Source organism: Seriola dumerili, unplaced genomic scaffold, assembly GCF_002260705.1.
Source record: "Seriola dumerili isolate Sdu_G_001 unplaced genomic scaffold, Sdu_1.0 BDQW01000330.1, whole genome shotgun sequence".
NCBI classification, from domain to species: Eukaryota; Metazoa; Chordata; class Actinopteri; order Carangiformes; family Carangidae; genus Seriola; species Seriola dumerili.
This window is the reverse complement of record NW_019174585.1, coordinates 807,677-819,316: the sequence shown is the minus strand read 5'-3', so window position 1 is coordinate 819,316 and position 11,640 is coordinate 807,677. Positions and strand designations below refer to the sequence as shown.

Below are 11,640 nucleotides of genomic sequence, written 5' to 3'. Positions count from 1 at the left end.
GACAAAGATGCATTACTAAGATTAAAAAAAATATTATCTTCATTGTCTGCACTTGTAAGTGTAGTACTAAATATGACTTCTGTGACGTAGCAGACTGTTTCATTTCAGCCAATTTCCTATTATTTCATCACCATTTACTAAATACTTAAACATAATAAATGTATTAGATTGTTGTTCTCATGTAAAGTTTTGAGAGACTTGTACATTTCACAAAATTAACTTTTGTAAAAAAATACAATTATATATGATCTTACATATTAACATATCACTGAATAACCTGTAATGATGTTTTTAAAAAGTCCAATAAGGCAAAAGTTTGATGAATAAATACAGGCACTGGTTTACAGATATGGAGAGAATGGAATACCTGCTGTACTAAATATCAACAGGTAAAAAAAAAACTATAATATATGGTATTTTATTTCAATTAAGAAATTGACAAGCACTCATCAGTCAACATATTAAAACATTTGTGCCATCTGTGAAAACTCACACGACGGCTCCTTAAAATAAATACTTTTAAGAGGAAATAATACAGACAGAATATGTGAGGCTCAAACCACACGGACAAACAAATCATCCAAATGTCCAAGAGACGAAAGGGTCTGAAAGTTCCCAAAGTCAACCCCGACTCTCCAACGAAAAGTGTTTGTATAAAACAGCTAAGTATTTTTAAAAATACAGAATCTTACAAAAAAAGTTTTATCTTCTCACTTCTTTAAATCACTGTAAAATATCAGCTGGTATTATGACAAGAAATCAGGAATTTTTCCATGTATAGTAATAAAAAGACAGAATGTGCTTCTGCATTTTTACATTAGTATTCACATACATCATGAGTGTATTGTATCATCAAAGTCCTCCATCCCTCTGATGGTGCTGTGATGGAGACAGGTATATCACACAGGGCTGCTTCCCTCCAACCGACATCCTCGTCGTCACATTGTATGCCGAGCTGAAAATAGACACCGGTGATACCACCAGTGGTAACGGCAAAGGTGCAGTGCGTCCCAAGACACCGACATATATTGAAAAGACGGTGTCATTAACAGCCTCCGTGCACCATCCATAGCCCGGGCTATGTAAAACAATACACTTCACAGCCAAGTGTTCATTGTCTTTATAGGTTACATTACCAACAGTGTTCACATTTTTTGTATATAAAAACAAACAAACAAAAAAAACTTTTCTCTTTGACAATTTGTCAACTTTCAAATGGTCCAAAAAAAAGAGACAAAATAGCCATCAACGGGAGAGGATTTCAAGAATACAGGTTACAGTACAAAAATGTGGTCCAGGTGGTAGCACATGAAGCATGCATGTGTTTATGTTGCCCTGCTCACCCCTAAAACCCTCATGCGAAGACATACTGTATAAAAAGGCCACATGGCTTTTCCTTCACTATTAAATGCACGTGTACTGTGACAACTGGCCTCTTTGTCTGCTCATCTGAAGACCAACGAAAGGTGCTTTTTTTTTCTCTCCTACTGGCGGACACCACAATAGATACGAAGCCTCAAAGGGCCACTATGAAGTCTGTGTTTAGTACGTCGCCACGCTCCTGAAGCGCACAGACACGAGAGTGTTATCGATCTTCTCATCTAACTCTTGGTAAGAAAGCAAATAGGCGTATTCCCCCGAATATCAAACTAGTCTTTTAATTACGGAGCTTCAGCCTGCAGTCACTGGGCTTAGCTTAGCGTATAGACTGGAAACAGGGTGAAACAGCTAGCCTGGTTCTGTTAAGGTAAGGTAACAAAATCTGCCTACCAGCATCTCTAAAGTTCATTAGCTAACATGTTAAATCTTGTTTGTTGAACACGTATAAACTTTTGGATAGAGCAAGGCTAGCTGTATCCCCCTGTTTTTATGTCTTGCTATGCTAAAATATGCTAAGCTAAGCTAACTGACTGCAGGGCGTAGCTTCATATTTAACACACAGATATGAAAGTGGTGACGAACTTCTCAGTTCAAATGTGAAATTGTTCCTTTAAACCAAAAATCACCTGAAAACATCGACTCATAAGTAGTCTCTTACCAAGGGCTCTGTGTTTGTTAAGGGATCAGTGGGAGTATACTGTACGGGCATGTAAACAAAAGGCAGTTGGGCTTGAGCATGAGTCTGCAGAGCTCCCTCACTCCAGATAAAACAGGACGTCTCTAAACAGCCTTTAACTTTCTCTCTACTCTAAGTGCAGAGGCTTAGTGAGGCCCTTCACCCTTATTTTATATCGTTTCCATAATCTTTAGCATCTGTACTGCGGAAATAACAACAAAAATATAACTTAAGATAAACTCTCTAGGCACTGTTTGATTTCCAAGGCTTTGTGTTGTAGACTGTGATAAAAGGTCAGCAAACAGATTTAACAAAAAAAAAAAAAAAAAAAAAAAAAGTAATAGAAAGAAACAGAGAGTGATGGTTCTGCAGACCAAACACTTTCTCCTCTGTGATAGATCAAGTCCTCCGATTCAGCTCACACAGCCAAACAGACTTGCGTCAAGCTCTGTGGTGGAGAGGCTATAAGGGCAGAAAGTATCTAAAGGGTAAGTGTGTAGAAGTTTTCAAGGTTAAGTGTCACTTCAGTCTTTAACCTATCTTTCTCCTTCATAAAAAGAAAACAAAGCTCAGATCTTAAGCCATTATCTTCTGGGGAATCTCTATAGAAGCCTTGATGAAGATGCAGTTGTCTCGGATGTAGTTCCTCTTCTTGATCTCCTCGTGCGAGATGAACTTGGGGTAGCCAAAGCCAAGGGTGCTCTCGTCCAGCGAGTTGCGGCTGCTGCAGGGCTTCTGGAAGTTCTTCCAGTTGGGGTCGGGGTTGAAGGTCTCGGTGATGTGCTGGGGTTTGGAAAGCGACGGGTCACTCTGGTCCAGGATGGAGAAAGTCACCTTGTAGGAGAAGGGCCACTCCAGCAGGTTGTCGTATTCTCCGGGCAGCACGCGGATATAGACGGAGAGGTGGGAGCCCTCGCCGCTGCCGTTACCGTTCAGGAACGCCGACACCTGCAGCTTGTAGCCGTAGCGGTGAGTGTAAAAGGGCGGGCTGAAGAACTCGTGGTTGCTTCGGAGTTTGGCCTCCTGGAGTTTACGCGAGTAGTCGTTGAGTTTCCAGATGAGGACGCCGTCGTGACTGACGGACAGCTCCTCCATCTCCCTCCGCAGCTCCAGGATCTCCTGCCGCTGGCGACCCACCAGGTTACACATCATAGTCAGGTGAGACTTAGTGGTGTCTTCCAGGTGGCGGCCGATGGCCAGTTTGGGGCACTGCAGAGAGACAGCAGAGAGATTAAGTATGGAGAAGCTGCTGCACAGTAAAACTTTTCCAAACATACAGATTCTGCAAAATAACACCTGAGCATCATCAGTTTCATCCTCCTCTGCACAAATCATCTAGTGAAAGTTGATGAAAAGTTACTGAAGAGGACCATGGCTGAAAGTCTGAATATTGAACTTTAACCTACCTACATTCGAGTATTTTTTTAATCTCATAGACTATATTCTTACATTTTGGCAAATCTACATCATGGAAAGTGATGCTGCTTTGTGTGTTTTCAGTGTGTGTATGATGTGATGTCTGTATCTTTTGATTTGCCTGAAGTACGACTTTGACAGGAAGGGGTGTGACGTTGGTGCCAAATCGTGATAAGAAAAAATAGAAATATCATATTAGGATAATGTACTTGTATTTGTTTACATCTCTTGACGAAAGCGCACAGCTGAATATTGCATCCACAGATCAACTTGTGTTTATGAGTCTGCCATACACTGAACATGATGATGTGGACACTTGGATTATTGTATTTAATGGCCACGCTGCTATTCAAAAGACATGTTTTCACCATCTGTAAATGTTGTACGTCAAGCTTCCAGATGCTTTGTGATTCATAACAGAGCGCCGAGCAGAAAACAAAGAGAATGATGTGCCGCTCCTCCTCGAGCGTGTCCACATTTTCACAAATTGATGTCAGTTTCAAAAATAGACAGAAATGTGCAGTCCGAATACAGAAGTATTGCTCTCATTAAAATAGACCCTACAGGCACAGCACTGTATGTTTGAAAAGAAAGGAAAATCATTACACTGGACGCAGTGAGCGAGGATATGAAGGAAATATAAAGGAGAAAAATGCATGTAAACAACAAAGACAAACAGGCCTGGCAGTTGATTAGCATATATCAACAGCATCGTGAACAGCAAAGTTCCTCCAGAGGCAGAAATAATCTTCTAAGGTTAAATGATGCAGGTCAGTCATACTCTGTGTTTGCAGCCGGCGTCTTTGAAGGGACAGAGAACGAGCGCACTGCCGCAGTTGTCCTTCACATGGTTGGCCAGGTCCTCCCGGGCGATGTTGGGTGTACCGCACTGGTTTGGGCACTGGACAGGAAACCGAGGGCAGTGGTACTGGTGGTTCTGTAGAGGAGTCAGGGACAATGTGAATATGTAAATATGTGCACTGCTTAACCGATAGCATGAGTGATAAGAACACACACACACACACACTACACAGTGGGGCTGCAAATTCATGTTTGCACTGCTAAAAATATCCTTGAAAGTTAGAAAAAAAAAAAGAAAAAAAATACATGCGGTATTAAAAAGAGAGGAAAAAATAGACCAGGAAAAAATAGGGAACAAATAATCATGTAGCCCGAAGCCAGAGAAAATATTTGCCCCATGCTGACAATAACACGTGAAGAACAGGAAGTCATTGTAATAAAACACATCCAAGATGGACAGAAAATGAATCAGCAACTGATCATGTTTCAGTTCTTGCTTCATCCAGATATAAGAATATATGCTTCTGGTCCCTTTTTATATATTTTTTATAATATAATATTTTAATTTTAATTAGCAGTAAACTGAATATCTTTGATTAACTGGCTGAAAAAAAAAGCAATCTGAAGAGGTCACCTTGGGATCTGGGGAATTGTGATGGACAATTTTATCTGTTTTCTTGATGTTTGATGAAGCGATTAATCGAGAAAATAATCAGATTAATCAATAATGAAAAGGGGGTGGTAGCCAACGACCAAGTTATTACATCTACATCTCATCCAAAATGTGTGAGAGGAGAGAGAGACACTAACTTCTCAGCCTCTGGCCAGATGTGTGCAGAGGCAGGTGCTCTCACATAAAAAGCCCAGATGGCAAAACAGCAGCTCACACTAACATCCAGCTACCACAAAGGCAAAGACGCCACGAATGGTGCCGAACACAAACAACATGTCAAAAACAAAAGTTGTTGTGCATTTGGTCAATTTTGTGTGAAACTGACCTGGATTGTGTCAAACACAAACTCCTTGCCGCAGTACTTGCAGGGTTGTGTGCGTTTGGGACACTCGGCCATGCTGTGTTGGGACAGCAGACGACGCATCATCCTCGCCCCACACTTGTTCTCACAGTAAACACTCTCCTGAGGACACACACCCTGGTGGTTCTGGGACAGAGAAGAGAGGTGATCACAATTTAGAGCAGGGTCATAAAATCAAGCGTCAAGCAAACACTGTAGATACAGTAGGTGTTACCGATTACCCAAATGCAGTTTATATACTTCAGGTTTCATAGCTCAAAACTGCATTTTAATAACAAAATATATACAATGTTTGTGAGAGCAGTGGGGCTGCAGTACAGGTTTTGACCTGTCTTTGAGAAACATGAGTACATACAGTAAGAAAGAACACATTTGCAAATATAAAGTGAGAACAAAATAATAATACACTTGAATGGCACCCAGTGGAGTAAATATCTAAACCAAGGCCAAACAATCCCACACATTCGCACCAATCTTCACAAACTCATTCAGGACAACATTTTTTAACATCAAGATCCACATTCTTTTCTAAGAAAATGCTGAAAGTGTCAAAAAATGCCCTCTGTGGCAATACTTATTCTATTTATTGTTGTTGAAATGACTGTGACAATTTAAAATTGAAATTAGCATTTTTCTTACTACTTTTTTATTGACTAAATAAAATTGGAAAAATAATCTTCAGATTAATCAATGAATGAAAATGATCGTTAGTTGCAGATTTACACAGGTATCATTTTGGTTTTGAATGTGTAATTCCAATGTGAAAGCCAAAAGGTGGATTAATGCCCCGGTAACTGTGTGCAGAGGGGAGACCAGGAGGGCCAGAGTAAACAGAGGAGGGGCAGGTTGGTAGAAATGACTGAGGTGTTCGTGAGGAGACTCTGAGGAAAACACACCGAGTATGAAAGACCCAGTCAAAGCTTCTTTCCCTCTGCCAACACACGTGTTATTTCAAAATAGACCGACACACGTGTGCATTGGTCTTTCCTGCTGCTTTTCACAAAGACAGCTTTCATTTAGGCATGGAAATGATGTGCCTTCACTCTGGGTTGTTTACATCAATCTTCCGCTGAGTTCTAACAGGAAAAAACAACAAAAGGAAATACAAACAGGTCTGGAGTGGGTGTTTACCTCATAGGCTTCACCGGTGAACTCGCTGCCACAAAACTCGCACTTGACCTTACGCTTGGGGCAGTCGTGCTGCAGGTGGTCGGGCAAGTCGCGGCGCGTCAGCTTGACGGAGCAGCGATTGGGGCAGGGTATCACATTGAAGGCGCAGGTGGAGAAGTGGCCCTGAGGCAGACACAACGACAGAGAGGCGATGTGTCATCAGACTCAAGCAAACACACAGCCACATGTTGGCCAGGCAGAAAACAACAAGAGGGGGGAAGGGAGGGAGGGGGCTGCAGATCAGAGTGTTTGATAAGGCAGTAGAAGGAAAAAGGAAAAAAAAGAAAAAACATGGAGGGGAAGCAGATGAGGGGAAAGCTAGAGAGCATATCGAAGCTTCTCACCTGCAGTTGCTTCATCTGGCCGGTCCAGCGGCAGCCCTCCTCACTGTGGATGCAGCGGATGGGCAGAGCCAGGATCTGCTGCTCCAGCTCTGGATCTGGGTAGATCTGAGGAGGAAAAGCAGGATGGGATCACAAGGTGTTAGAGGAGCTGACCAGGTCGTGCTGGAAGACTGTAATATACCACTATTATACAGCAAAGGTGTGTATAACTTGGGTCTGACATGTGCATAAAACACACATCTCCAAAAAAAATTTTCTTCTTCTCCTTTGCGCTAAGTAAACCATTTAAAGACCCGCTGGACTAGCTGAAACAAGCAAATTCATCATGCTGAAAACATGGCTTTCTCCTTTGTTTTTAAAGAAGTTGACACATGCATATAAAGCTACATGGTCTTCATGTGACAGTGACACAGAATTTGGTCCAACAGACGGGGTCGAGGCATTTTTAAACTTCTGAGCTGTTTTCCCGCCTTTACGCCAGGCTTGGCTAAACACATCCTCCATCCCTCCAGCTATGCACCTCATGAGTTCAGATTGGTATCCGTTGTTGCATCTTGGAAAGAAAACAAATAAGCATCTTTTCCAAAATGTTGAACTCTTCCTTTAAAACATTTTTACAATGACAGGAACATGATGATTTCTGCATCATATCATATAAAACCGAATTTTGAGCTGCAGGAAGAAACTTTCATCCAAACGACTGGGAAGTCAAACTATTGTGAGATTGTGTTATAAAACTGCAGCAGTGAGTCAACGCAGTGACTGCAGTGACAATGCGTTACTTTATGGGTTTATGGGACCTTTGAGAGAGACAGAGAGAAAAAGAGAGAGAGCAGAGGAAAAAGATTTATTTTTCCTCGGTCTCTGAGCGATGGGGATGAGTCAGTTTCCTGCCCAAACACCCCAAATCCTCCCCTGTAGTCCGCTGTCCTGAGGATTTACAGCCTTGCTCGCCGTCTCCATCCCCCATCGCTGTCACACGAGCAGAGCACTGGTCAAACAAGAAAAGCCACTTCCTCAAAATGTCACAACAGCCCTCTAAACAAACAACAGCTCGGTACCAGCTCGCCTGTGCTCACGTGCCTCTGCAGCCAAGCATGGCAACCATCGCCATCAAATGAAAACTTCATTTGGACAGTCAGAAAAGTATACTTGTTAATTATGCTCTAATGTTTTTTAGTAGAGCGCAGATATATCTAACATTGAAACACATGCTTGACTTCTGCTGTATGCCACTTAGACAGTGGGACCAGACGGTATCTCGCTGCCATAATCACATTCTTTGAGGAGAAACAGAGGGAAGAAAATCCTCTAAAGCAAACTGAAACACTCTCTCATTGTTCCAGTCTTGGAATCTGCAGGGAGACGGCAATAATGACCTTTTAATAACTTAGTTGCAGCCAGATCAGGGGGGTTAAGCTGTTTGGAGCTCTAACTTAGGGGTTTATTCTGTCTGCCTTAGCCTTTGTTAGTCCCACACTACTATTACTTCTACTACAGCAGCGGCAGCAAGACAATCCTTTAATGATGGCAACACTCTTGTTCTGTTGGAGCAAGGTTGTACTTGTGCATGTTTGTTTTTTTTTTTTTTTTTGAAGGACAGTGCGCAGCGAGCATCACAATAACCCTGACAGAAGACCACCAGCGAGGGGTAATTTGCAGGCGACTGGGATCCTGTGAGGGCCTTGGTAAATAACAACGTCTGACAGGTGCGCCATGAGCACATCCTTCCCGTGGAGAGACCCTGCTATTACAGGCGCCTTTATCGCTCGCAGCGCAGCATGCAGAACTGCGCCGCCGCCCCGCTGATCCTGCTGCAGCTCTGGGTGAACGGCTCAGTGGCCGATTCAGGCTAACGCTAACGAACTGCATGGGAGAATTACATGCAGCGGCCTACTTTCAACCAGTGCCAAAAGCTGCACACAAAAAGAGACAATCATTTACTGTCTGCTGATAGGTTTTAAAGTCTCTCATGCATAGTTCAGAGGGATAACACGAGTGAGAGACACCCTCTGACTCTGAATACAGTTAGTCATTATCCCCCCTCTCCACCCCGAGCGCAATCTGATTAACTGCCTTTAAAAAACAAGGAGAAGAAGAGTTCAGGTGAAATTTGGCTATAGTTTTCTTTCTCTGGACAGGGAGAGACTAACGACTAAAAATGTAACGGCTTTAATAAACTGTCCTCCATATTTCTATCCAATCAAACTGACTGACTCAGGCTGCTCTCCCACTGTAATGAAATGAAATGCAACTTCTGACTTTGGGGTAAGATGAGGACTATTTATCCTTTGTTATCCCGAGATCCACCGGCACAAATGTTCAGTTTTTATTTTAACATTTTAAAGTCAAAGTCACCATCCTAAAATGGTTTCTCTCTTGAAGTCTGACAATTTGCATCTCAGATCTAATGTTGCGGGATTATATTTATGTAGCTCTCTGAGCTACTCTCCTCTCTGATTTGCATTTTTTCCAGGTTGGACCAGTGAACACAAGATTATTTACATTTTGCAGCAGCCTAACATCTTTTAAGAAAAGCCTTTTCTTAAATTTGAGAAATTTTTTAAGCTGTTTTGGTTTTATTTTTATATGTTCCTCATTGTTTGACAGCTTTATTTTGGGTTCTACTTTTGAATCGTTCTGGTATTGTAATTATTTTATATTTTTAGCTGTCTCTGCTGTAGGGATGGCAATATCGTGTCCATCGTTTGATCCACCACTTTAGTCCAGACTGAAATATCCCAACATTTACTGGTTGGACTGTAATGAAACAAACTTTCAATGTCCCCAGAAGATGACCCTACTGATTTTGGTGATCCCTGACTTTTTCTGTCTCTGTCTTTTAATTTAGCGCCATAACAAGGTCAACATTTGAATTTTTCCAATACTCTGATTCATGATAAATACCAGCAAAACTAATGCCCATCAGCCTCTGCTCTACTTTGCTAAACTAAGAGAGTGCAGATGGTGAACATTATACCTGGTAAACATCAGCATGTTAGCATTGCCACTGTGAGCACGTTACACAGCTGTGCTTCATGGAGCATGGCTGTCGACCTCTTATTATTTATTATTTCTTACTCTGTTGTTTTATTGTTAAGGAAAGTCCTGAATAACATTGTTTGGAGGAATATAATTCAGTTTATGTAAGTTATATATTCCATCAAAAGTGTGCTGAGTGTGTTATCTCACCTTGGCATAGTCCAACGGCAGCTGATCCTCTGGACACTTGAAGACGCCCTCACTGCAACAAAGCAGCAGAAAAAAGTTGGTTATTATTGGAATCACTCAGAAAAAAAGTAAGTAAGTATATATATAAATATAAGAACATGTCTACAAAGACAATCAGACCTTTTTTAAAATCACATTCAGCGCTCAGTGAGATTACTAACTCTGACCCTGACTGGGAACAACCAGACCTAAAAGGCTCTGGGAGCAGTGCTGCTCTGCCTTTAGTTTTATTCTGTCTCTTCAAACACGCTCTTAATCGGAGAAGTTCTCTGACTCATCACACTGTATGACGTGCAAACACATTAAAGTTAGATCTTTGAGCCACTGGCTTTAATGACATTAGCTCTTTCATCTTCTCCCCCTTAGAGTACACGTCTGCACAGACTTTTATTAGTACAGCGAAAAAAAAAACTACAAGTTGGCGCCTGATCTGTTTATCTATAATACATTAAGGTATGATTGTAGACTCCACTTCACAGCTACTTTTACTGCTTCTCTCACAGCTTAGAGTGTTGAATTTTTTTGCCATTGTTTCACAGTCTAGATAACAGTGTGCTAGTTTCAACAGGCTTCTGTTTTCCTGGGAATAAAGCAGTGTAAACCTGGCCTTCATGCTCGAGGCTCTTCCTCAGGAGAAACAGACGATTTGCTGATCTGCTAGTGCAGTAGCGAGACAAGTTTTTGTTCTTTTCCTTACTTCTCTCCTGCAGCAGTTTAACCCAAAATAAAACCTGAACTCTTGTTTTACTACAGGCCCCCGTGCAGTTTTTGTGGCGCCACAGAGGAGCCCTCAGTGGCCTGTTTTAGGGCCAAATGAGCGAGTGCCATGGCTCATTAGGGCAGCCCTCTCTCCCAAAGTCCCTACCCTGATGTCATCATAAAATATTCACACTTGTAAATAATGGAGGCAGCAGCCACGAGGGGTGAGGTGCTACACAGAATCTACGCTTACGACTGCACGGCAACAACATCCAGACACACAAAGGTTACTTAAAAAAAAAAAAAAAAAAAAAACTGAAAAGGCAATTGGTGCCATATCTCTCGTCAGTGAGCCATCCTGCTCTTGCTACTTTTCTGTTTTATGTGATTGTAAAAAAAGTCTAGTTTGACAGCAAATGAGTTTTTCGGCCCCTTTAATAAAAATAAAAGACAGATTATAAATGCCTTGTTTTGTCCGACAGAGAGTCTAAAACCCATAGATAGGCAGATAGATAATAAGATGTAGATAGATAGAAGCTATAGACAACAAAGATGCACAGAAACGTGTTTAAAAGTCACCAGCCCTGAAGCTTGATCTGACCTCCCGTGCAAAGAGGCCTCTGATAACCAAGACCATGTCTAAATTATGTTTACACTAATTAAGGGATGACAGTATACAAACAGAAGTGTTTGCCTCTTGGTGCTTTCATCTGGTTGGCTGCTGTGTCACCTGACCGCAGCTCCCAGAGGCACGGGGACATGTGACAGGGCGGCTGTGCATGTGCACTTCTCTCCGTCTACCCAGCTGCTGAGAAACCATGGAGTATGCTGAAGGGGGGGATGGGAGCAGAGGTTAGGCCTGAGAGGGAGGAGGGGTTGATAAAGGGGG

The 11,640-nt window shown here is 42.0% G+C and overlaps 1 protein-coding gene across 1 annotated transcript in view; it reads right to left on the bottom strand.

The window, feature by feature from the left end:
* Window positions 1–423: 423 nt before the first annotated feature.
* Window positions 424–11,640, bottom strand: part of traf4 (TNF receptor associated factor 4) — a 37,979-nt gene continuing 26,762 nt past the window's right edge. The window contains exons 2-7 of the mRNA XM_022759802.1: window positions 10,014–10,065; window positions 6,822–6,926; window positions 6,439–6,600; window positions 5,272–5,433; window positions 4,254–4,409; window positions 424–3,265 (exon numbers count right to left, since the gene is read on the bottom strand). Coding sequence (XP_022615523.1) covers window positions 2,633–3,265; window positions 4,254–4,409; window positions 5,272–5,433; window positions 6,439–6,600; window positions 6,822–6,926; window positions 10,014–10,065 — 1,270 coding nt within the window. The 3' untranslated portion in view covers window positions 424–2,632. The remainder of the gene's footprint in view (window positions 3,266–4,253; window positions 4,410–5,271; window positions 5,434–6,438; window positions 6,601–6,821; window positions 6,927–10,013; window positions 10,066–11,640) is intronic.